Source organism: Hirundo rustica, chromosome 3, assembly GCF_015227805.2.
Source record: "Hirundo rustica isolate bHirRus1 chromosome 3, bHirRus1.pri.v3, whole genome shotgun sequence".
Lineage (NCBI taxonomy): Eukaryota > Metazoa > Chordata > Aves > Passeriformes > Hirundinidae > Hirundo > Hirundo rustica.
This window is the reverse complement of record NC_053452.1, coordinates 46,500,060-46,527,944: the sequence shown is the minus strand read 5'-3', so window position 1 is coordinate 46,527,944 and position 27,885 is coordinate 46,500,060. Positions and strand designations below refer to the sequence as shown.

General features: G+C 36.4%; 1 protein-coding gene across 4 annotated transcripts in view; it reads right to left on the bottom strand.

Annotated features, from left to right (window-relative positions):
• Positions 1 to 27,885, bottom strand: part of RYR2 (ryanodine receptor 2) — a 384,235-nt gene that overhangs the window by 164,171 nt on the left and 192,179 nt on the right. For all 4 annotated transcript variants that reach the window (XM_058419591.1, XM_040059776.2, XM_058419590.1 and 1 more), the window contains 11 exons: positions 27,015 to 27,136; positions 24,899 to 25,082; positions 24,102 to 24,237; positions 21,323 to 21,418; positions 15,076 to 15,194; positions 14,553 to 14,686; positions 10,788 to 11,029; positions 7,163 to 7,355; positions 5,166 to 5,382; positions 4,837 to 4,941; positions 515 to 618 (listed from right to left, as the gene is read on the bottom strand). In XM_058419591.1, coding sequence (XP_058275574.1) covers positions 515 to 618; positions 4,837 to 4,941; positions 5,166 to 5,382; positions 7,163 to 7,355; positions 10,788 to 11,029; positions 14,553 to 14,686; positions 15,076 to 15,194; positions 21,323 to 21,418; positions 24,102 to 24,237; positions 24,899 to 25,082; positions 27,015 to 27,136 — 1,652 coding nt within the window. The remainder of the gene's footprint in view (positions 1 to 514; positions 619 to 4,836; positions 4,942 to 5,165; positions 5,383 to 7,162; positions 7,356 to 10,787; positions 11,030 to 14,552; positions 14,687 to 15,075; positions 15,195 to 21,322; positions 21,419 to 24,101; positions 24,238 to 24,898; positions 25,083 to 27,014; positions 27,137 to 27,885) is intronic.

Here is a 27,885-nt window from a genome sequence, read left to right as displayed (position 1 = left end):
AGGGATAAGGTGGGAGTGGAACAGAGTTGGGTTACATTCCAGTGTGGGGGATGAGCACAGCCAAGCAGGGACAAACCACGTGATACAGTTTCCAAGGGGAACGGGGGAAACATTACAAATCCAATACAACACAATATTAACCAAATTAATGCATTACAACATTTCCCCCTTTCTTATTAAATTAAGAAGGAGGAAGACTCAGTCCGTGGGAGGTGTTCAGAGTTTGGACCTTGAGTACCTTTAAAGTTGAAGAAGAGAAAAAAAAAAAATGACATCTAGTGCAGACAAACTGTTCAGAAAATAAAGGATGATGATAATTAGAAGGAGAGGATTCGGCACTTTCTCCTCCTCCAGGCAGCACTGGCCACTTGTGGGGCCTCTGCAGGTGGCTTTGCAGTTTTAGGGATGAAAGGTTTCACCCACTTGGCTGGCACCCATGTTAATTTATAATTCTGGAAACTGCATCTTTTTACAATACTCTTAACTATAAACTTCGAAAGTTCTAGCAACTTACTTCAGTGTTTCAAGTGACATTTGCAAGTTATAATTTCTTTCCTGCTCCGGCAATTTCGAGAACTCCACCAAGCATGGATGTTGTCTTTTGTTGTCATCTCTGACCTGAGAAAACAGTAAAAAAAATAAGCTTAACGTGCCTTACAAACTAAAAGAAATTTAAAAACAGGCCAATCCACGAGGTACTTAAAGCTGATCCTGTTAGAATTACTCGAACTGGACAATACCTCGAAAAATAAGTATTCTGTATTCACAGAGCATGATCATTGTGTTCAAGCAAGGCAGAATTTGTATTTGCAAATAAACTTCAGATTTGCATATCTCAAGTGGAATAAATGCTAATTTGCACATGCTATTATGCAGATGTTCACAGGAAGTATGCAAAGTTCAAGAACAGTTCAATCTATATTGTTTTAACATACAGCTGTAAAGTACCATCTCATCTTCAGCCCCATGTTTCAAAAATTCTACACCTAGTTTATATAAATATATTGATACAGATTGTACTGAAATCCCTGTCTGATGAAAATAACAGTGTAAAAGAAATCTTCTCCATCTCTTAATTCTGAAAATGTTTCTAAGCTATTTCCAGTACCACAGAAGCAGTATGTGACTGTTACGGAGTCATATATGAGTGGAACATGAATTTACTTTTAGTGTAGTGATAGGAGAGCCATACAAACTATTATTTACAAAATCCTACATTATATAAACTTACAAATTTCATCAAAAACATTTTTAAACTCCTCTACTTCTACACAGTTTTAGTCTAACCCTGGGCATAACCAAGAAAGGTAGCCACGGACACTGCGATAACCAAGCACTCTATTGGTCTCAACTTAGCATCTTGTGCTAGAGTTCAGCCAACAACATCTACAAAGGCTTGATAAAACACATCAGTTTGAAAATATTACCTAAAAGACCCCAGACCACAACTGTTAACATCTGCATAGTAACATTTTTGTGCAATCTTTGACAGACCATAAATTCACCATTTATGTTACCCTTTTAATACTGCAAAGTGGAAGTTATTGAAAAATAACATTACTGATTTTTGATCAATCAGATAATTTTTCTGGAAAACTGAATGTTAACAGTTGAAGTTAAGAAGCCTAATTGTTGTAATTTTTCAAAATTGATATTTACACTACTACTTACTCTAATTTATTTAATGTCATGAAAAAAAAATCACATTTCTTATAACATTTCTGAGTAACATACTTTTTCCATTTTGATCCAAGCACATAATTATCAAATTGATCAGCAGTCATTTATGTTTTGGACTGAAAAATCTTTACAGTCTCCAGGGGGTATTTATCTTGATTTGACAGGATTAATGTTCTTTGGATGGACAATACAGGCAATTCAACTATCAAATTACTTATAAAATTCAATAGAGGATAAAATGAGAAATATCTTTTAGTAGCACTGCAAATGTTTATTTACAGATTCCTAAAATCTACAGTAATCTGTATTTAAAAAAAAAAAAAAAAAAAAAAAAAAAGAGTATAGCCGCTGAGTTTAGATCTGTGTACAACTAATTTAAGTCTTGGATGTCAGGTATTTTCCTCAGAAATCCAAATTAATTTATTTCCCCTAGTGACACTAATTCTGTTCTACAACTACAATGTATAATAATTCTATTATACAGCTAGCATATTTTGTGGGTTACCTTCCCGTTTCCTAGGGTTTTTTTCTGAGCACAATATAAAAATCTACTGCCTTGCAAGCACAGTATACTAGTGGGAGAACTCATGACATGCATCAATTCTTAATTTTTGTGGCTAGTTTTAAATACATAGTGACATTGAACAGAAACAAAATATGCAGATGAGCCTGATGATTTCAATAGTACAAATATTCAACTTAAAATGAAGCAAATTAACAAAGTCCATAATTTTTCTACATTACCTTGATATTTACTTTGTTGGCATGCATAGAATCCAGTAGTAATATGAAATGCAATAGTGAGTATGCAACAGTGCAATAGCTTGGTGATACTACATACAGATCAGATGACCCAGATATGTAGGAGGAATATAAAATGCTACAGCAGACTTTTTTAATAATCTGGAGGGTCATTTAAAGATTCTGTCTATTAACCTTTAAACTTTTAGATTTTGTGAAAAATCACCACTAGCTACTACATAGAATGCATCTTGCTCTGAACTGCAAAGACAAAATCTATTATTAGAGGACTTGGTGCGTGTCTAAACAAGCTGATTTCTGTGCCACGCCTTCCCCCACTACTCAGTAACTGCAGTGCATGAGTTCAGATAACTAGAATTGGCAACAGTGCCTTAAATGCAGATGATACAAAACTGGGAGGAGCTGTTGACTCCCTGGAGGGCAGGGAGGCCCTGCAAAGAGACCTCCACAAATTATAGGCCTGGGAAATCACCAACCATATGAAGTTCAAGAATGGAAAGTGCCGGATTCTGCACCTGGAGTGGGGCAACCCTGGGTGCACAGACAAACTGGGGAATGGGATGCTGGAAATCAGTGCCATGGAAAGGGACCTGGGGATCCTGGGGATTTTGATGAGCCAGCAGTGCCCTGGCAGCCAGGAAGGCCAGCTGTGTCCTCATGCTGCATTCAGGCACAGCATGGCCAGCTGGGCAAGGGAGGGGATTGTCCCCTCTGCTCTGAGCTGGGGCGGCCTCACCTCGAGCGCCGGGAGCAGTTTTGGGGCCTCAATGAAACAAAGACATTGAACTGTTAGAGAGTGTCCAAAGGAGGGCAGTGAAGATGGTGAAGCGCCTTGAGGGGAAGGCATTTGAGGAACGGCTGAGGGCACTGGGTCTGTTCAGGCTGGAGGAGACTGAGGGGAGACCTCACTGCAGTTACAGCTTCCTCATATGGGGAAAAGGAGGAGCAGGCACTGATATCTCCTCTCTGGTGACCAGGGACAGGACCTTAGGGAACGGCCTGAGGTTGTGCCAGGGGAGGTTCAGGCTGGATATGAGAAAAAGGTTCATCACCCAGAGGGTGTTTGGGCATTAGAACAAACTACTCAGGGAAGTGGTCATGGCACCAGGCCTGACAGAGCTCAAGACGAGTTTGGACAACACAGTCAGGGGCACAGGGTGTGACTCTTGGGAATGGTGCTGTGCAGGGTCAGGAGTTGGACTTGATGAATCTTTGTGGGTCCCTTCCAACTCAGCTTATTCTGTGAGTCTGAAACTGATAAAATCATTTGGGAGAAACCAGCATGATTAAGAAATCAACCTCCAGAAAATGATTAGCATATACTTTGTCATGATTCCAAAGTGAGTACATCCTACCAATATGCACTAAAGCAAGGTAATTTAAAAGATGTAACACCTATTTTCATTTTGAACATAACTAAATTTATCAGTGCTTAACCTGATACTTATCATATATGGTCTAAATAGTGTTCAACTGTACAGTTAGACTCTTGATACATAATGGTACACTAAGAGTTCCTGCAGATTGCTTCACAGCTGGTATGATTACACCACAATTAAAATGTTTTTACACATTAATTTAACTGAGGTTTTGCATTTGATTTGGTGGGGAAATTAACTACAACAAAATCTAGAGATCTTCTCTGTTAATCATGTATTTTTAAGTACTGCTGTATGCTACACCAAATATGACCCTATGCCCAGTTACATTAAATCTGTAACCTGAACTCCTCAGAGGACCAAAATCTTTTTAGTAACAAAAATACAATACATATATGTCTTTACACTTATATGTAGTACCTAGTGCATGTTTCTATATACCCTTCACAGCAATATTTCTTCATAAAACAGCATTTAGGATGAAAATAACAAGCTTGTATAATTTTTTACTGATTGACTTTAAAAACAGAAATTTCACGCTCCATGAAAAGTAGGAAAGAGAAGAAAATAATTATGTAGAGCACCTAATACAGACATGAGGAAGTGGAGAATAGGAAAGTAAAAATAAGATTTAATGGAATTTCCTATAGGCAATACTTATTTGGGACTTCTAAAAGAGCAATGTCAGCATATGCAAGGAAAACCAGGAATAACTGTTTTCATTGGCTTACGCCACCAGCCAATTGAACATCTTGCTCCAAGAACAAATAGGTAAAAAACTCACTACGTGCTATCTGTGCTGACAGACTGAAAATTTCAGCACCAAATAGCTTTAATACCAGAATTTCTGTTCAGAAATGCCCAAGCACTGTTGGTTTCCACATCCTTTCAGAAGGAAGGTGTTTAAAACCTTACTAATTTTGATGATAAAAAATGCAGTCCCAATAGTACATTGAAACCAATGTGCTGAATCCTACTATGCAATTAACAGAAAATTAAGTTGGAATGTACATACTGGTCCATACTGCCAGCCAAGTTCAATCTTATTCATAACCCAAAGTTCATGGATGTTCTCTGCTAATTTTTCTCTAATCCTTTCCAGGTGGGGAGGCAAAACAATCTAAAGAGAGAAGAGATAAAAGAGGAAGAGGCTATTACAAATAAGTTGCTTGACATGCCACTCAAACTTTCATAACAGATAAACTTCATACAAACCAGATCTCTCAATAAATCCCAAGAGAAAAACAAGTTTGGGACAAGGTGTAAATTCAACCAAATGAAGGAGAACAGGCATGTAATATGTGTGTGTTTAAAAAGGAAAATGCAATCTTTCCATTTCCACACCTGGCTAGTATCTACAGGAACTGGAGTGAAAGCTGCTTGTGACAGAGAGACAGTGGGACCCAGCAAGTCTCTTGTGTAGCTACGATCTTGTTTGTACTCTCGGCTGTGCTCAACTTTCAGCTTCTCTTTCGGTAGGACAGCTTCAAAGCATGGAGCATATCCAGGTGGAGGAAGGAACTTGAACTCTCCATGGCGACCTCCCAGCAAGAAACGAACCCTGTAAACATCAGAATTACTTCAGATAACCAAGACACCTCTGGTGGAAAGCCTAATCAATCTCTAAGCCTAAGGAATATTAAATGCTATTTAAAAAAGAAAAAAGTCAATATTGCAGCTTCTTTTCATCGTTTACAGTTCAGCTTTCTCTAACTGCTACTGGAGTTTATGATGTAGAAGGTCAAAAAAACCACAGGAAAAGTAAATTATTCTTTTTTCTAGTTAATTTTACTTCACTTCATGAAGGCATTTTAAATCATGAGACCAATAATCTCAGACAGAGAATAATCATGTTTGCTCAGCACACCTATAAAGTAAGCAACAGACTTTTGAGTTTCTATAGGCAGTGATTAAAACCCAGAGTAATCAATCATGCACTTCAGAACTCTACTGAGGAGGTCTCCATTCAATCTCATTTGAGAAATTAACCTAAAACCCTGCGGTTTTTCTTTTCTCTCATCAAACACTAAATCCTTAGGACACAATACAAAACCCCCTAAATTTCCTTCCCTAAAAGTTTTATTTGTCATATTAACAGAAACTCAGGGGAGAGCACTCTTTTATTCATGATAAAATGGTAAATATGTCACGGCCTTTTATTACTGAAAAATTCAATCAGTGAAGTAATAATGGTGCAGCAATGACATAATACCAATGTGACAGCGATAACATAATACTGAAAAATCTTCCTAGAACACTGTCATCCAGAAGGAATCCAAAACCACTCAAAAACTAGCCTTAAACCAGAAGAATTTTGTATCTTTTCTGTTTACTGAGTACCTTACAAGATTTTTGTTAATGCTATACCAGTACACCCTCAAAAACTGCATGCAGCACACAAATATCTGTCAGTAATTGCTCTGATAACAGAAATAAAGCATGCAGGTTTATAGTTTTGCATTTTGTAGCATACAGATCTAGAATTTTCCTACATTTTATCTCCTGTACTATCAAAAGCAAAGTCTAGAAGAGTGTCTTTTGCATCAGGAATAAGAGATGGGTGTGTGCTCTGTGTGATAGCTCTTAGCTTCTGTGGTATTCTTTGAATGATCCCTCAGAGGACATTGCTCTGCCTCCAACAGAAATCAGGTTTCAGCCTTCACCTTTGCTAGTCCTGACAAAACTGGTCTCCCCACTGGAACACCATGCAATCTTTTTTAATATTATAGTCTCAAACTGCTCCATACCGAGAAGCAGATGTTTGGCACCTCAAGTGTGACTTGAAATTTTATAGAAAACCAGTACAGCAACCAGAATACCAACTCAATTAATATTTAACTCATGCTGCAGTAAAGGGAGTGTATGACCACTATTTCTTAAGGTAAGTGCAGATAATGCCTCTTTAATAAGTAATAGTTACTACCTCATAACAGGTGAGTTAGAGAGAATATACTTTTAGTATCAGGGGCTGATGGAAAATGCTGCCCTGGAGTGAATGTGTAGCAATGTGTCAGCAAAGAAATTAAGAAGCTGTTTCCAAGACATGTCTGCAAACCAGCAGAATATACTTGTGTGCTGAAAAACAACAGATGCACTGTATCTTCAGGACTTCTTTGTAGCTCTCACTATCCAAGAACTGGAACTTTGCCAAAAAAACAGATGTCAGAAAGAGAAATGAGAGCAGACAGCCAAGGAAATATTCATATTATCTATACAGAAAAAAAAATAAGCAGACTTAAAAAAACCCCAACAAAACACACACCTCCACCCCGCCCCCCACCCCCCCAAAAAAAAAACCAAAAACACAAACAAAAAACCAAACAGCTGCATGGGATGCTAACTTTATTCCTGCAGAGAAGCTGACAACTGGGAAGAAGAGGCCATCTATGTTGAAGTTTTCAAACATTCCTTGAACTGGCTGACCATTTATTCGGAAAGAGATGCTGGGGGCACTCAGGTCCAAACAGCAGCTAATAACATCATCAGTTCTTAATAGATGTTGGTTGGGAGAATTTACTGTTCGTGCTACACAACCTACAGAAGTAACATGGACACATTTAGTAAAACTTATGAAAACCACATTGGTTTTCACAGCTGCCAAAAAAAAAAAAAAAAAGAGAAAAACATCACTATAGAGCACAAACACATTAATACACAAATATCTAAACTATGACATCCATGACCTGATTTTAAGCTTGCAATATAGTGAATAGCAGCATACAGTCACATCAAAACAGCTATTTAAATCATAAATAATAAAACTCAATTACATTTAATGTGAGAATAATTACTGATATCCATATAAATTACTGATATCCATATAAATTACTGATATCCATTTTTCCAAGAAAATCCCATTTTATTACTTACATTACAGAAGTGAAAACTGAAAACGGCCATTAGTGCCTAATATAAAACCTAGTACACTTTTCTAAAGAATGCTCCATTATTTAGACAAAGAAAGCTATCTCACTTTGAATTATTTATGGAAAATCAGGTAATCCCTGTTAATGGCCACATCATGGTACTCATCCAAACTTGTAGAAGATGATACTATTCAGTTTCATATTTAAACTGCAAAGCAGCATTTTCTCAGTAATATACAAAGACAGACATATCCACTCAGTAATATATATTTTTTAATCAGTTTTTATGACTTCTAAAGCATTATTCTATCTTACATCAAATTCCATTTACACAAGCACACCTGCTTCCCAAGAGAAACAAGCTATTGAATTCAGAAAGTGATTGTGTCTGAAATTTACTTTCATCTACAGTACAAACCTTCTGGAAAACCATGGAAACTGTTTGAAAACATGTCTACATGTTTTCCAGAAATAACTTATGCACTGTCTGCAAGGGATATTTCACAATGCATATTAAGAACAGAGTACTAACTTTTTAACTAAGGCATCTAGCTCTTGTAAACATGAAAGACTTAACTAGCACTACATCTCCAAGAAGAAGCTGATGACATATGGTTTGAACAGAAGAAAAAATCAAAAAAAATCTCAGTAATTTTTCTGAAAAGTGAATTTTCATGCACATATCTCCCTGACCCCTGAGGAAAAAGAAGCTACCAACACTTCCAAAACTCTGTGTATGAAAATGACTTTGTGATACTGCCAGATGAAAATATCACGGCTGAGAGTTAGTATAAAATAAATCACAGAAAGGCACAATTATTTAATGGTAGGGATAACTAAACTCTAAAAGAGCTACCAATTAAGAATGGTTATTTCATCCACTTAAAGAATACTACTTGAGAACAGATGCCTTTTTAGACACTAAAATTTAGGCAAATATAGGATATGGAGATCAATGCAAGGCTGACTGCTTACAGAAATATGTATTGGTCATTGATGAATACACAGTAGTTCAAATTACCTAAATGCCTTTTCTGGCCCTAGGCTTTAAGGATCTTTGAGTTCCACTTCTCCACAACAGGTCATATCAGGACTGAAGAACCAAATATAAATTATATGTGATTCTCATATGGGCTTGGTCCAGAACAGAAACTTGGGGGCAGAAACTATTGTTGCTATTCATTAATACAATAAATGTTCCATGCTAAGGAGGTTATTCTTAAAATGCTATTGCAGAGACTTATTAAGATGCAGCCTCTGGTACTGTGGAAGCAAAGGCCATGATTTTCAACATGCAACAACTTAAAGTTCTTCCATGTTAGAGAAGTATGTATGTTTATGTATGTATTACACATATCAGTGAAGAAAGAAGACACAAATTTTTTCAAATCTACCAGCCACATCCACAACAGATAGAAAAATTTGCAGAAACAAATGTGGTCTGTCTCCCTTTTTTTTCTTTTCTTTTTTCCTTTTTTTTTTTTTTTTTTCTCTTTTGGCAGGGTTACTGACTTGAGAATCACAAACAACTGTTCATTTTTTTCTGCTGTTACATTTCTAACTGAAAAGTTCACAGTGGGTAGAAAAATAATTAAATAATTTTGATTTTCAGTAATCTTTTGTTTCCTCTCTAGAAGTGACCTTAAGTACAAAAGCTATCTTGGTTAGCTCATTATTTTCTGGTTCTTCTGTAATAATACTTTTTCTGTCAAACTTCGTCACGACACTTGTAATGATACCATTAATTATGCATCACAGTTCCAAAATGATTCTCACTATACATGAGAGGCTAAGTAGAAGCTTCTTTCCTAAGATGCCACTCCACTTGATATGCTATTATTTATTAATAAAATTTATTGCTATTTTGATTGGAAAGTTCTTTTGAAATGTAAAACTGTATTCTTTTCCAAGTATCAAGCAACAATGCCACAAAACTGCAAAAACTTTGGATGATGCAGCTGACTCACTAAATTATCTCTCTTGTCTGCTAAGGTGCTTTAGAAAACCTGCTCATATCTTTATAGTGGAAAGTACTGCCAATCCAATGAGCCTTTCCCAATTTCCAGGCAGCTCTCTAGTTCACCACTGCCCAATAACCTCTCAAAAATCAAAAGAAAACAAAAATTCTCAGCAGGGTAAAATCATAGTAACATCTCCTTTCAAGAAGTGCAGGACTGTCTCACTGTAGGACTATCCATTCTAAATGATATCTGGGAATCTTTTCGCAAAAGTTAAAACTTGTGAAAAAGATCAAGAAAACAAGGTATCATTATTCTGATTTTTCTGAGTTAACCCAACTTGAAGAGAGAATATGGTATTTTTGGAATCAAGAGTAAATAAAAGCACTTTAGGTGCTGAGTTCAGCTTTCTCTAACACTAGAATCGTCATGCATAAATTTCTATTAACAAATAGATCCAAAGTTAGTCAAGAACATTTTAAAGATGAATACCTGAGCAAATACATCATGTGCGAGCTCGGAATGCAATTCTCCAAGTCGTGCAATAATCAGCCTTAATGTATGCAAATAAAACATAACTACACAAAAAATATCTTGTTTTAAATGTCTGGCAAAAAACATATTTAAAAATCTTCTTCACCACTAAAGTATCTCTGAACTTCTAAGGACCCATAATAAAAATTTGGCTTGAAAAAAAAAACCAAACCAAAAATCAAAAATGAAGAGTCTATTACTTAAATCTCTCAGACTGTTCCTACACTACCACATAGGAATTTCACACCAAGATGGCTGTTGTACTTCAATTTTTGCAGCTTTGAAGTTTTAAATAAAATTTTCATAAGTTACCATGAACACGCGGTCTCCCTACCCATGCACCACCCGCCCCCCCCCCCAAAATCCCAGGCTGAAATGTAAATTATTAGTCTACCTGCATTACTTCAGATAAGCCATTTTTTTTCCAATACACAATGACAGTTTAAATCATATTCTGATATAGGCTACCATTTCTGTATGTTCCAAGTGTCAGATAAAATAATTTAATTCATTTTGCTGCTGTTGAAACCAAATTCACTGGGGTTGCAAACACAGTTATAATTTTTAAACAAAAATAAACAACAACCACAAAATACCCAACAGAATACCTGACCACAGATGTAGACCATCAAAGCCATAGGAATATAAGTCATCACCAACACCATTTCCTCCCCATTCCGCTCCTCCCCCTGGGTAGGGTGAATAGCCTTCTGTTGAAGCCCAGCCCACTCGTAGATGAGTTGATTCTGCAGTCACAAAGGGCTCTAGATGGTCCACCATAAGTTCATAGTACCATTTTCTGTATTGGGCTGAGCCTTCACTTATCCCCAAGAAGATGTTGGGTCGCATGCTTTAACAGAAAGAATAAAAAAGAATAAAAATAGTTATTAAAATCTTAAGAGGAACTGCTGGGTACTTTACACTGACTCAAACTTCAAGCTTGTTTTGTGTGATTAAAATAGCAGAAGTAATTTTATTTAATGGAATCACACAGATTACTAGGCTGGTAAAGACTGCAAGGATCATCTGGTGCAACCTCCCTTGACAAAAGCAGAGTCAGGATGAGATGGCCCAGCACACTGCCCTGCTGAATCTTGTAAGCGTCCAATATTGAGTAATCCACCATTTCCCCAGCAATATTTTCCAATTACTGATTCTTGTCATTATGAAAAATGTTACTCTTTTCTCCAATCAGAATCTCCCCAGGAAATACTTATACCCATTACCCTTTGTCTTTTCCATGTGACTCCTGGCTGCACCTGTTCCTCTAACTGGAAAAATGGAAAACAGGGGTAGCTTTGGCTCCAATACTTTTCACTTGCACTCTCAAAGCTTTATAGTCTTTCTTTATTCTATCCAGGTTTCAGCTTGCTGTGCCATTTATGCCCCCATGAGAAGAGTAACAACAGATAGCAATCCGTGCTCTGGACAAGTTGAGGCACCCTCTAGGCAATATCTCGGACTTTAGCTCCCAGAAGGCAATATATTTAGTTATTTATTCATTCATTTATTCTGATGAAAAATGGTCTATACATTTTAAGTAAAAAAAATGTTTGTTTCAGTAACTGAAACAGTATCCTCACTCAGATGCCAATAGTAATTGGTTTATGTGTTTGAACAATTAGTAAATGCTAAATACTGCAAAAAAAATCACAGCTATTCATCACTTACCAACGTTAAGAGTAGTAAGTACAGGTTGTAGGTTTAATTTTACATAGCAAACTGCATACTGTAACACTGATTATCCATTCAAGAGAATAACATTTAAAAAGATACAAAAGTGAGAGTCATTCTATTTCAAAATTCTCTTGTACCTCTTTCTTCTTTGTTCCAAGTCCTGTATAACTCAGTAAATTTGCAATAGTTGTAGAAATCCTTAATATCAGTGTGATGGTCTTACAATACTTCACAAGACTACTTAAAAAAGGGAAGCTACTACTGTGCTTATTTAATATCTAGCTGAAGAGCAATACATAGAGTCATACCTAAAGGTCATGACGGGGAAAAAAACCTATGCTTTCCTAATCTGATTTTGTGGATAATATTGAATATAGACTCTCATCCCAAAAAAAAAGTCTCCAGACAATCATTTCTGTGTCCGCTTTTTACTAAGAAAGACATTCAATCTTGAATTAAAGCTGTAGAGCACAGAAGTATCCAAAATCAATATCAGCTATATTTCTTCAATGGTTGGTTACCCATATTGCAAAAAATCTTTTAAGCTTCTAGACTGAGTGTATGTAGTCTTCATATTCCACTACTAGATTGGGTTATTACTCGCATAAATATTTTCTTTCTCCATTCAGGCTGACTAATCAACAAAAAATGTTGATAAGCTAGTCCCAATGTGGTTTCTGGTAAAGGGAATGCAGGGGGAGGAAGAAGGACTGGTATGGATGGTTAAATACAAGTCAGTATAAAAGCAGACTTTACTGATCTAGTTGCTTATAAAATAGCAAGTTTCATCAGGTAAAACAAATAAACTTTCCTTCTAGGTTGTCTTTTGGGTTGTCTTTTGCCAAATGTTTATGGATACTATTCACAAGTCAAAAATTTATTGCACTTAAAAACAAAATGTATTTCATAAAAGCTATCTTCCAGACAAAATATATTATTTGTAAATTATTAGCAAGATCACCAATGGAATCTTTTCTGCTTAAACACATAGCACCTTATTATGCTTTTGTCCAGACTTCACAATTTAATCAACCTAAGCAGCCAAATTCTTGTTCAAAATAGGTTCATGAATAGAGTTTTCCATTTAACATACTGAAAAAGTATGTTAAAAAGCAATATTTTAGAAAGTTCCAGTAATACCTTAGAAAGTTCTTTTGCCAAATATTTTTGGATCAAGGTATATAGGTCTTAGTTTAACACTGAATTTCTTCAATGATTTCTTGATCTTTTTGACTTTTGAAAAAAATTTTTTTTCCTTATAACTGCAAGAATAAGAATCTTCACATTCACAGCTTCATAATGCAAAGTAAAAATATGGAACAAGTCTATATTCTTTATATCAGATCCAAAGTCATCCTAGAAGCTCAATCATGAATTGCAGAATCACTGAGCCTGGAAAAGACTTCCAAGATCATCAAGTCCAACCATTTGATCAAATATCTTCATGAAAACTAAACCACAGAACTAAGTGCCATGTCCTGTCATTTCTTGAACACTTCCAGGGATGATGGCTCCACACTTCCCTGGGCAGCCTGTTCCAATGCTTAACCACCCTTTCCACGAAAAAATTCTTCCTGATGTCCGATTTGAATGTGTCCTGGTGCAGCTTGAGGCTATGTCCTCTTGCCCTGTCACTGGTTGCTTGGGAGAAGAGGCTGACCACCAACTGGCTACAGCCTCCTTTCAGGGAGTTGTAGAGAGGGATAAGGTCTCTCCTGAGTCCACTCTTCTCCAGAGTAAACAAAGCAGTTTCCTCAGATACTCTTCATAAAACTTGTGCTCCAGACCCTTTACCAGCTCCATTGCTGCTCTTTGGACATGCTCCAGCTCCTCAAGGATCTCCTTGTAGTGAGAGGCCCAAAATTGAACACAGTTGTTCCAGGTGTGGCCTCACCAATGCCAAGTTAAGAGACAGTAAGTTCCCCAGATCCTTTAGCTTTACGTAGCCTCCCTAAAATATACCATGTGGGGTTCTTATGGTTTTCAACATCTAATAAATCTTATGAACTCTGAATTATAAGTACTATTTCTGTATTTCAATTTTCATTACCAATCAATGATTAAGACTTATAAAAATAAACAAGGATGAAACAAAAGAACAGATCTTCACACAAAGTCACGTTCTTTGGCCTCAGCATCAATTAAAACTCTGAAAAAACATTTACTTAATAATAATTGTAAATTATACTTTATCAGTTTAAGATGGTATTAGTTTTATCTTGTCATTAATGTCTGCTTGAGGATAGCTTCTAAAACACTGTCAGTGGAAGGAAGGGTGAAGGCACTCTAAATATTCTAGGCACAGGTGAAGGTGTTTGGCACTAAATTCTTAATTTTGACCAAAGGTGATTAGGAAATCCTCAACAAGAGCATAAATATAAAGGCAATCATAGGACATCAAGTTGGAAAAACTTGAATGCACAGCTAGCTCTAGACCATAATCCTTAGAAGAGACTACAGCTTTGCAGACTTAAAACAGTCTAGGGCAGCTATAGCTTGTGACAGCTCTCTCTGACCCAAGTTTCAAATTTAATCACTATGGCAAAGGGAATTTAAAATCCTAGTAAGAATAAAATACCATAACAAAAGTTTTGGAAGTAAAAGAAAATTTCTGTAGTGACTATTTCTTTTAAGCACAAGTTGGGGGGGTTTTTTTGTTTCTTCATAGATAGAGATTTTTTTGTTTTTCTTTGTACCTGCTCACATGGTTGACAAGGCGTGTCTGTAAGAGCAGATCTCTTCCTGGCAGGAGATTATCACAGATTAGATGTTGATTAGACCGCACAGCTACTCCATGACAAACACAGAGAGAACACAAAACATCCAAAACCTGGGAGGAAAAAAAAAAAAAAATCCTTTTAATCTTAAATACTTTTTCATTATAATAGTTAATTACTTCAGGCAATGTAATGCTCTATACCTTGTTATTGGAACACATGTAATGGTATGTAATTCATCCAACACAGAGGTTTTATTTTAGAACAATTCTGAAATTCTCCTAACATTAAAACAATCTTCCCTCAGGAATTGTTATGTATCAATGTTTTTGCCAAAAAGAAGGTAATATTTCTCTTTGCTTCTTCAAACTGCTCATACACATTTCAGGTTAAGTTTCACTCCTCGTTATCAAAAAAGTATTAAAGTATCTGAAATTAACTTCCACACAGAAGAATAAGCTTTCTTTGTTCATCTTAATATACTTGTTTAGTCTTTACCTACCTTATGGTTTCTTCCATGCTTGTCCAAAAGACAAATGATTGATTTAATATGTCCTTCCTTAATAATGTTTAGAGCTTCTGGACTTTCTACCAACACACAGTGTAAAACCTCTAGAATTCCTGGGCAGGGAAAAAAAGAATTATTTAATTGAAGTGCATATAAAGTCATAACTGTACACAATAGTTCGTAATCTGCTGCTCATGAACAGGAAATAGTTTCAAAAATCATTGTATATGACAAAAAAACCCAAGCAGCAGTCACTGCCGTGAAGAATCATTAATAAATAATAAATATTAAACAATATTAATAATAAACATTAAACAATAAAATTTTTCTCTGTAATGGGGAAATAAAACAATGTCCCATGTGTACTGGACCAAATCAACACCCGCTTTGGGATCTTCTGCCTTCGGGAAAGACAAATATTGTACGTGTAGTTCAGCATTATCAGTTGCTACAGTTGTGGCCACAATGAGAAAAATCAAAGGGGCTGAAGGAAAGCTGAGAAGCAGCCCTAAATCTAGAGATATGCAATTCTCATTAGCAATGGACAGCTCTCATCATTCTGGCTTCAGCCCTTTATTCAAGCCATGTCTCCAAGCACTCAGCTTAATCCTTGCAAAGCAAAATCCATAGCATGAGTCTTCTATTTGCCATGCCCTCTTTCCATTCAAGGAAACTGCAGCACTGCAAACTCCCCTTGATATGGGAAAAAAAGTGGGTTTTTTGGATGGTTCTGCCTCAGAGAGAGTACTCTGGCCCTTCTCTGATCCTAGGGAGGAAGAGAACATCAGCCAGTACAGATAATCTACAGCACTGTTACCATTCATCCCCATACTATTTAATGTTTTTTCCAGAGGCCTGAGGGACATAGGCTGTCATCACTAATAAAGAGTAGGGATTACTCAAGGACTTAAATGCAGAAAAAGTGGAAGACAGCAGATACAGCGACAATTTGATTCATTCAGTAAACAGGTTCCAAACAAATTATGTTGCTTAATACATTTGTAGACAAAATCATGCATATGTAAACAGAAAGTGCAGGTAGATAATGAGCTAGAGGTGAACTTCCAAAGTGATTCTCTAGTCCTGAAGGGCTAAACACAAGAAGCCTTAATTATTAATAAAAGAACATACTAAACCTGAATTTGGCAGTGGTATGATCTGTGTTGCAACAGATGTGCACTTCCATTATTCTACCATTCTATGAATACTGACAGTAACAATGTTGTTAAAAAGGATAAAAACCTAGGAGTCATGAAAGCCAGCTAAAAGAGCAGATGCTCTGTAGCAATAGAGCAGTAGCACAGTGCACCTAGCCTGCCCACTAGACAAGGCCAGGGGTCTCTGATCATGCTAAAAGTACCTAGGGAGGTTAAAAATGTGTTATTAAAGGATCCTTAATCTAGAGGGGTAATCTAGAGCAAGATGAACTATTTTGTGTGTCACAGTGATCTGGGAATGCACAAAAATCATTACATTCAAAAAACATGGTAACTGGAGGTTTGCTACCTCTCATTGTAGCACTGAAACACGCTTTATCAATATAAATAGTAATCCAGTACTAAATGACACCACATAAGTTTGGCAACCATATCCTTGGAATTTTCTGTGGGTAGAGTGATAACTTTTTGTCTTAAAATAGTACACAGGGTTCATTTTGTAGTCTTAACATTTTCAGTAACAGAATTAAAAATACTTTGAAGATGTAAACATTCAGTATTAAATGCATGCTATCAATTACATCCAGCTGCCTCAGCACCTTCTTGAATTACAATAGCATCTGAATGCTAATTACCAAATATGTTTTGTTCCCTGTCTTTCAGAAAAAAAATGGCATGAGCGTACTGTGTCTGTTCAGACTAATTCACTTTTAGATCATCTGCATTAAAGACAACTAGACTTGCTCCAATTTCACTGGAGTTTCTCAAGGCAGTAAAGCAGGAAGCATTTGAATCTAATACAATTAAACAGTATGATATGCAGAGTTCATAGTAAGGAGAGTGAATTTTCTAAATGACTACCAGATGAAAGGAAGCATTTATTTTCAGGACAATATGTTGACTCCTCTAATGTCATACTGTGGAATACAAGGAGAAAATGCATGCACTTAAAAAAAATGCTCAAAACCTGGCATTACCTGCTTTACTTGGAGGATATTTGCGTTAAAGAAACTTCCCTGTCCAACCATTCGGGAGCCACTCTATCCTGACACTAGTTCCTCTAGGTAGTGAACCTCCTGACATGCTGCGAGAACACCAAATACACTAATATTTGCAATACTCATTTGTTCTGAGCTTTCTCCTAGGAACTAGGCCATCTCTCTTGTACCATCTGAGCTTGGACCGTGGACCCTTTAGAGCTACACACCCCACACTTGCACAGTCAGACTGGGTTTCCTTCCAGCTTGACCCCAAGTTTCTCATATCAGAGTCTCAGATGTCCCAATCCTTAAAATAATTTCACTGTGGAGCAATGACTAACTAAATAACAACTCAAGCTGGGTGCTACCAAGGACAGATCCACAACACAGGAGCCTGGGATTATCTCAGCTGGTTAGAGTATGGTACTAATAATATCAAGTCTGTGGGTTCAATGCCTGTATGGACCATTTACTCAGAGAATTGCACTCAGTGAACCTTTTTGGCACCTTTCAGCTCAGAACAATCTGTGAGTCTGTGGGCACCTGGGCTTTTATACCTTCACTGTCTAAGCACATGGAACCTGGGCATCTCTGACTCCTGCTGTGTCACTGAGTGTCACCTGCCTGGGACCTTTGCTATGCTGAGTCAGCATTTCAAGGCTTCTCATCTCACCCAGAGCTCAACCAGCAGCTCAACTGCAGGCTGCAAACAGCGCTTCCTGCATTGAATGTATTCCTCAACACTAGATTACTAATTTGTTGTACTGTATTTTTTAACCCATGTTTTAATGCCTTTAAAATTATAGTACAGCTAGTTAATTCCATCTGGAATATATTTCAGAGTGAAAGACTAATCTAAACTTAATTTATGGACTGAAGAGACAGCTGAAGCATTTGGATTGCAGCTTTGTGATATCTCACTTCTAGTATGGTCTACTCTCGGACATATTTCTATTTGGACAGATAATAATTTTCCTTCTTTTGCTTCACTGAAGCTTAGGAAATGAATCAATTTCTGATCTAATTTGTACAACCAATTCACAGTTGCTGTTTATATGTTTAGTGCCTTTGTCTTGTTTTCATAACACTTTTAGTTCCAGGAGAAGAAAAAAGTGAAAACAGGAATTTTACAGATAATAGTTGGTAGCATCAAATCTTTATTGCAATACATTCAAGAAAACACATACAGAGGATGTAACTGACAACTTTAATGTTGAAGGTGAACTTAATTTTTGTGTGATTAACAGAACATGGTGTTTCTTCCTCACAAATATTTTACCTTAGGAAAAAAATTATTATATATTAATATACGTATCCAAGTATTCTTAATTTAAAGGTTTAATATAAGCCAGTATTTCTCCCTACTAAAGATCTACCGCTGTAAATTAAAACAGTGAAAATCCTCAGCCCGTCAAGCCAAATAAAGCTTAAAATCTGGCAAGCAAGCATCCCACATAAAATCACAAAATTACATTTACATACTAAAAGCTAAACCTACTGTGCAGCTCAAGATAACTAAAGCACAGCCTAATTAGCATCTTTTATAACAGACTCCCTCAAAAACAGAAAAAGTCTTTATAATGGAATACAAGTGGCCTAGTTCCTAGCAGAAAACTCAGAACAAATGAGGAATGCAAATATTAGTACATTCAGAGTTCTTGCAGCACGTCAGGAGGTTCACTACCCGGAGCAACTAGTGTCAGAATACTCTGCAGTTTACAGAATGCATCTCATACATTATTATACTATCATAAACAATTAAGTTTTTAATTATCAAATCTTTTTGCTTTGAGATTAAAACTTAAAAATACATATGTACATAGCGGAAACCATGTAACACAGCATTTTTAGAGCTATCATAAGAAATTTCATCTTGAACCTCCAAAAGTTGAGCAAAAAGTTTTGCATTATTTCTGAAAGCCCTTACCCTGAGAGTTTCAGATGTAAAATTAGGTCTTCTAGGAAATAGTTTCACCATTAAGATCTAGTGATATACATTGAAATTAAGCAGGTTGCAATCAAATCCCATGCAAATGCGTAACTGTGAGATCATTCTCCTTAAATTAATGCTCTCACATCAAAGGTGGAGCATAGTACAAAAACAGCTTTAGATTTTGGCACTTTTCAAATGCTTGATTCAGTTTAAATTCAGTTACTCAAATGCTCAAGAGAGCAAGGAGAACACAGCATCGACAGAGCAGGTTCCCCAAATAATAATGTAAACCAACACAAATTACGTTCAGTTACAACATCTATTTAGTTATGATCACCAACCCTTGGTGTACCAGCTGCAATGACAGGATGATATGCAAACCTCTAACTAGACACCTGTGCTGTAAGCAGCCATCTGTCTGAGGCACCAGCTGAGAACTAAAGTAGTGACACAGGCAAAGACTCCTATGTTCCTGCTGCCTCACCTCTTCAGCTGCTCAAGCATTCAGAGCATAAACATACCAGCCTGAAACAGATCAGGTGCATGCCAGGAGTAGGAAGTAATCCTGTAAGTAAAACAGGTTGCCTGCCCTAAGGTCATAGGTCTGCAACTAAAACTAAACAAAACTCTGCAAAAGTACTTCCATAAAACATTGCTGTCTGGAGAGGCTCACATGGGCGAATGCTTCAAAGTCTCTATACCAGTCTCAGCCCCAAGAATAACTGACTTTTAAACTCTCTGCTTGCCCCAGAGTTGACAAAGGGAAAAACCTTCAAGAGGAGAAGCATCAGTGTGTAACTGCTCTCTACAAGTGCAATCGACCACTGCAGATCTTGTCAATCAAGTAGTGAATGCCGTGTCAGTTTACCCTCAGCTCTGAGAGGGAGAACATTCCTGCCACTGACATTTGACAATATTTTCCCATGTTGTTGGTCATTTCATGTCAGGAACAGATTTATGGCAAATAAACAAAATGCCCATGAATGTTTAATGACAAAGCTGAGGGGAACACAAACACCTCATTTACTACATGACACATATGTTCTCACAGCTGCTGCTGATCCATTGAATACAACTGAGGTAAGAAATTTATTAATATGTGCCAAATGGTGACCTGCACTGAGACAATTTCTAGAACTATGTGGAATACTCAGCAATAGCTGGGTATTTCTCGTTTATTAATGCCACTGTAAAAGGCTGTGCTCTGCCTGTGACCTTTTTTTTTTTTTTTTAATGTTTACTAGTCTAATATAAAACAAAGAACCTTTGCAATGGGGGACATACTTCCTTCCTGGCCTTAATATTTCAAAGGCTCCTGAACACACCATCAATCTGCAGCAGACATATGACTGAGGAATAGAAAGAAGTGTATGGGGAATGCAACTTCAGTTCCTGAGGCCAACTCTTTAATCAATCATTATGTTCCTTCCAGTTCATGGAATAACACATGACACTAAACCAAGAGGATGACGGGAATAAATTACAAATATATAACTGGAGAGGTATATAACACTGCAATTGTAATTCCCACCAGTTTGACTACAAATCTTCCTGCCCTTTGAATTTACTGTAGCATTATTACAAAAAAGAAGTCTTGAAAGACTCTCAAGAGGCCATCTTCCAAAGAAATTGTAAAAAGTACTATATTTAAAGCTAAACAGTCTCAACTGCACTGAAGAACATTTCTTCTTAACTTTAAATAGAAATTTACACCTCAGGAGCAAAAGAGGTGATTCAAAAGGAAATGTATATGTATTACATAGGTAAACACTGTTAGGCAGACCAAATTATATCCATTCGATAGGACTTTTGTTATATTTAGTTTGATGCAAATCATGAAAAACATGCAGACTTACAAAGAAAAGGGAAGATACCAGAATTACTTAGAAAGCAACTTAATACAACTTACACTGTTGAACAGCTATTTTGTCAGATGCTTTGTTAGTCTGAATTAAAAGCTAACACTACAAGGCAGGACTATCAAAACTTAAAGTAGAAGTACAACTGAAACCAGTACATAAAAAATGTTACAAATATAAATCCTCTTTTATTAACACAATTTACTCTATCATAATAAGAACTTCATTATAATTAAGCTGAACAAGTACACCACCAACTTTAAAGAACTTAGAACTGGTCAAATAAGGAAGTTAAAATACTAAAAAGCATACCAGAAGAGGCTTCCAGTCTTTCTAATCTGCTGATCAACCAATCAAGAGATCCAGAAAACTGAGCACAGTTTTTACGATTTCCCCGTATCAGAGCCGCTATTGGGAAAAGGAGAGAGAGAAATTAAATCACAGTTTTAAGTGCATTTAAATTTAAATAATTCCTGTCTTCTCTTGTCAGAAAGGATCCAGTAAGATAGAGTTTTAACCTTTAATTATTGATGTTCTAGATTTAAATTTAAATAATATAAGTGATAGTTAGAGTTCATCATAAGAAATACTTTTGATATCAAATTGATATTTAGGGAATTAGAATTATTTTGGCTCTACAGTCATCTCAATAATCCCTACAAAATGCTCTACAGGAAGAAACCCATACTTACACCACAGAAGTCAGCCACTACTACAGAAATAAGTTTTTGTAAAACAGTATTCTTGTTAAGGCAGAAAACATTGCAAAAGCAGAGCGTGAAGCCAACATAGGTGATGAATGGAAATTATTTTCTACTGTTACAATACATTTGTTCAAGCGTAACAGGAAGTAAAAGATAGATGTCTTGAACCTGTTTGCTATACTTTTGACAAGGTTGCACAGAGGAAGTAACTGCTTTGAATCTGTTTCACCTTCGTGCTTTAAGCTAAAGATTGAAGTAGACTGAGTCATGCACTGATTTGGTAGGTATAACTGAACTGAAATCTCCCTGAAAACTGCAGGCACCCACAAACTTGCCCTGTACTGGATTACATGCACCTGCAGGTATGTGCACACACACAAGCCCTCAGAGAAGCATCTGTTCTATTCCAAGAAAAGACTGAGGCACAAAGATTTCTGTTTGGTGCATGGAACAGGGCAAACTGGTTTTCTTAAGATGGTTTTCCAGTGCTTTCAACAAATTATTTCAACCTGAAGTTTCTGTGATTATTTCCAGGAGCAGAGACTACTGGTCTTACTAAAAGGCAATGGCCTCTTAAAATCTCTGTTTTGCTGTTGCACGAACTCACTGTATTATACTGCAACTATGTTTTTATGCTGCTTTATTTATAAGGGGTTCAACTTAGAGAATTACAACTCTCAACTTAGAGACTCATATAAATATTATATGAAACTAAGGGCAGTGTTGGAGCACTGACAGTTCTGTAAACTGGCAGCTTCCTCACCAGTTTTCTGACGAGGAAAATCAAACCCTAAGTGCAAAATAAACAAACAAACCCCTTTTTCTTGCTGTATTATATAATAGAAAAAATATGTACCCTGATTACACCTTTGATTAATCATGACCACAGTTATGTGAAAATACTTGGGAATCATAACAGGGGGGACACCTTGTTAAAACAGACTGTTTCTGACAGTGGCTTTCTAATTGGTCATAAGCAAGCCACACATTCTCCCTGTGCTTCAGGTAGGAACATAAAATGAAGGCAGTAACAGTTCAGGGCTCAACACCTCACTAAATTTAACTTCATTAACAGTAATGGGATACAGATGGTTTCATAAATGCTGCTCTGCACAAGTTTGTGAAAGGTTAGTATCCATCGGTTAAAGCTGTGCATTAAATGAGGCACACAGACACTTGTGAAAACAAAAAAATAACATCCTACAGTTGCTTTTCTTATTGCCTACTACTCTAAACAAGATCAGCATTCAGTTTTAAAGAAATAAAAACCATGATGTGATCAGTCAGACATTAACATCTCATCGCCACATATACTCCTGCACATTCTTTTGTAGTGCAAAAGGTTATATTAGAAGTTCACAGTGAATGTATGTATTTGTAATAGAGAAAGGACAAATGCTTTAGTAGATATATGTCAATTATTTCAAATTGAAAGACAGTAGACTTAGATTGAATATAAGGAAGTATCTTTTGCAATCAGGGTGGCTGGACTAGATGACCTTTAGAGGTCTCTTAGACCCAAACCATTCTAAGATTATATGTGATAGTATCCAGCCTCAGCATCTATAAATGCCTTCATTCTCATCACAGTGAAATACAACACATCAATGACATGACAAAAGACATCACAGTTTATTTTTATTTATGTGCAGACTCAAAAAACAAAGTACTGTTTGCTGAAGCAAGACTGAGCAAGCAATATCTATTTGTCATCCATGTAATTACTGTACAGATTCAGCATTATTCAGAACAGAGCAATGTACAAATTCATCATAGCCAGATCAAAGCCAGGCTTCCTAAGCATTAGCTGCCAGAAGATAATGTGGTTAGAGAAGTAACATCAGAGGGCAGGGGGGGCACAGAGACTGGGAAGCCAACAAAAGCTTCTCTGTTGGTTCTCATCTCACAAGTCCATGGAAGCAATACTTCGTGCAAAAAAGGCAAAGTCTTCAGAAGGAGTTTTCAAGCGTCATCAATTGGAAATCAAGCCACTACTTCCTCCAGTCTGCACTGTGCTTAATGTAACAAGAGATGAACTAAACTATAACAAAAAAATTCAACTCTACTCTAACATCTACAAATAACCAAACCACAGAATTTTATACTCCATCATCTACTATCTACACCCCAAAAGGCCGTCATTTGATTTCATGGAGATATTAAGCCTCTGGACCTAGTCTGGATACTTTAAAATGTTTACACTTCCTGACGTTACTTCTTTAATTGATTGTTAATACATCAAATAATTGCAAATGCAAAAATTTTGCTTAATTTGTATTCTAAGTTTCTACACAGTGGAAATTCTTGTGTACTGCAACAGTTACGTACTTCTTTATTCTTTACTATTTTGAGCTAAAACTATCGAAGAAATCAATATTATGTCTTACCTAATAATTCATACAAAGAATTCAGAATAGATTTCCATGCTTCTCCAGCTTCCTTCCCAGCTACATCTGCAAAGTGAGCTGCACTGCTGTATACATTCAAGCGATCAATACATTCAAGTACAAGGTTGATCATCCCCTAAAAATCAAAAAGCTCATAACGTCAGAGGAAAAAAAAAGTATTTTTAGACACAAAGATAAAAGAATTTCAGAAATCTAAGAAACCAAAACATGCAAGGACAGGATATGCAAAACACAAGAGTATACGCGTAAAGTGAAACAAGCAAACCTAACAGAAAATTTTCCTTGACAGAGGTAATAAACATTTGCCATTTAGGATGGTCAAATTAAAACAAAAATAGACAGTATTAATGACATAATTTTAGGCAAGATTTTGTTCTGGAGGAAGCTTAGGCATCTGATAAAGCATAGGCAACTATTATTACCTGAGAAATAACACATCATATTAAACAAAATGCTTAAAGAATGCTTAGTAATCCAAAACATCCTTCTACAGCAACAGAAAAAATGGATTCACACATAAGGAGAAAATTATGGGTAGAGTTCTAGGCACAAGGTCATAAAGGGAAAAAGATGTAAGGCTGTAAATGTATTTCTTCAAATATGCAGGATAAATATGCAGCAGATCTAGAGGGACTGCAAATGTGGCAAACAGTTTGACTCTTAAAGGATAAAAACCCACTGCAAGCATAATCCATATTAGACATCAACACTACAGACACTGTGAAAGAATTCTTGCAGAAAACGTAGTGGAAAATCAGGATTAAACAGAGAAGTACCTCTTCTTGGAAGAGGTTTTGGCGATTCTTCAGTGCTCGGAGCCTGTTTTGTTTGTTTTCATGCTCCAAATGCTCATCAGGGGGGTGAAAGTAGCCAATCAAGTCCTGAAGGCTCAGACTGACAGACTCGATAGGCAAATCGATGGTGGAAGACTTCACTTTCTTGCTGAGAGAATCAAGGCCCCTGCAAGAAGATGCAAAGTCTCCTGAGAATTGAAAATTAATTTACTTTATCGTTCAAACTCTTTATTTATTTAAAAGCAAAGTTTGTTTAGATCATAAAGCTCATTTTCTGACAGCAACTTCTCAAAAATTCTTCATATCTGCCCATTCTCCATTTAACAACCTACCCTTTCCCAAATAAAACCTGAAAGCATGAAAAATGTTATTGCTGGTAAATTTTTTTCAAATCTAAAAAACACATTTTAATATCCTACCTATGGAGGTAGCAGTTACAGAGGCAGAGCAGAAGATGAAGAGAAGTTATTGTTCACCAGTACAAAGCATCATGAAACTGGAACGGATACAAGTTAAAGAGACCAGTCCTGTGGTGTTGAGGAGGGTCCAGATTGCCCATGGAAGCTCTCAAACACATCTCTAACCTCTTCTTAAGCCCTTTTAAGTGTGTAAAGATGTAGCACATCTACATACTCTGTCTCAGCACTTCATTAGCCTTTTCATTTCCCTGATACCCAATTTAAGCTTGACTTGCTGAAGTCTATGAACATTCTCTCTTAGAAGTGGAGTGCTGACTGTTCTCATCCATGTTATACCTGTCCCTTTCTCAGCTGAATCCCTTTGCAAATTTCAAAAGGATAGCTACAAAAGTTATCTTTAAAAATTAATTTTATTGTGACCATGTTATCCAAAGTGCAATTTTTCTGCTGACTTTGTGCGGAAGAACTGGAACATACGCTTAAAAGAATAATTTTCATCCTCTTCAATTCAGCTTTTTCTTTTTGAGGTAACATCCTGCCAAAACTAAACTGTTTAGCACTGCCTTAGACTCCCTGTGCACTCCACAAAAATCTCCACTGTAATTTAGAAATACCTTGGTTTGCGAAACCTTATCATTAAATTGCCTTTCTCTGTCTTTATCTTTTATGGCATTCTTAGAAGCTTCTATGAAGGTTTATTAATTACAAAGTGACCTAGGGCTTATATTTCCTTTGTATTTCAAATGTCATACTTAGACAGGTCTCCTGAATGGTGATTTTGTCCTGGTTTTTTTAAGTACCTTGTTATACGCTTTTCAACAAATTGGTATGTCTCTGTCTTTGTATGTGCCCTTATTTAGGACATGGTAGCTTCAGGTCACCATCTTCCACAGTTTTTTTCTTGTGAATGACTTCTTATGAAAGTCTTATCATTCCATACAGTCTTACTGCGTATCATTTTTTTCCTAATGCAATTTACACTGATGAAAGGACCTTTCACCAATTACAGAAATCACAAGCATTTGAAAATTAGCATTTTATCAGCATTATTTAGGAATAGGAAGATAAATGCAAATTGCATACACCTGACAGGATTTTTAAATGCCTAATTACTATAAAATACAACACAACATTTTTCATGTTTTAAAGTATTAAAGAAACAAGCAGCATTACAAGGGAACAAATAAATTGTAATGTGAGAGTAGTAAGAAGGTATAATTTTAAAGACACCTTCTTCCTGATACTATGAATTTCTTCAGTACATTTGTGTTTTTTACTGATCAATACAGTTATCTCACTCTTCCAGATTTTTCAAGGAAGATCACTTTTAAAAACCGTACTTAGAAAAGAAAAAGCTAAATTATGCACTACCTGACTTAAAGCAAATCCTGGCAAGGAAATATCTCTTTTATGGTTTGTTTGCATTTTCAGTATGTTTATGCATTTAAATCAAGATTGAGCAATAAATTAATGTTAGAAGACAGAGAAAAAAAAATTGACCAGCATCCCTCAAGGTGCTTATCTGCTGATAAGCAGAAAAAATTGACAAAGGTCCAGTTTGAGAAGCATCGATCTATTGTTTTCTGAAAGATAAATTGTTCCCTGTTGTGTTAATGGCAACTTTGAATAAAACTGAAGAGAAAAAAAAGAAAAGTGATGAGATCTTTTTAAAAGCACACCTTATGAACCTGTTGAAAAGGAAGACTGTACTACGGATGACACGTGCTGTACGGGATTCTTCATTCTGAGATCTGGACAGCGTTAAACCATCATCCATGTGCCCTTCATGGTGCATTATTGCCTGAGAACAAAAGCAAGAAGCAGTCACTGCAAAATGAGACATTAAATAAGAAGTCTGAAAACTCACATGGAAATAGGAAGGCAGCCTAAGAAATTATGAAGTCACATGGAAAATTATTATTTTATTAAAAACAGATAATTCCATGGTTTCGTTTCTCACATCCAAGGTCACCTGTACTGAGCCAGCAGGTCCAGTGCCATAATAATGTCAAAGCCATAGCTTCTGCAAACAACATGCTTTATTTAAAAAACAAACAAACAAACAAACAAACCTAACGGGTTTTTATTCGCTCTTTTTTTTTATCAACACAAAAGCACTTCCCTTACAGAGCAGCAAATCCCTAAAGCAGAAAAGGTCACAACAGGTATTTTTTACTGGTCCTCATTTAGATTCTAAGAGTGCTACTGGCCTTTTCTGCCTATGCTTTGAGTAATTTCCAGTAACTTACAGTTTTTCATGTCTAGTTATCATGGTTCTGATGGACTGGATGGCTCAACCCAATCCACATAAATATTGTAACCTCTGCTCTGTGTAGTTCTGGTATCTAAAATGGTCATGGAAAACACTACAGGTGTTAAGTTGCAAAAGAATCTTTTCCCTACTTTATGATGCTTAGCTAGCATTCAGCTTGGCTGCAATTATTCAATAAAGAACGAAATCTGGGCTAGGAGATTTGAACATTCTAGCCCAAAAGGCAATACACAATGTGGAAAAAAATACTTTGAACTAAAAGCCTCCTCAATCCAAAC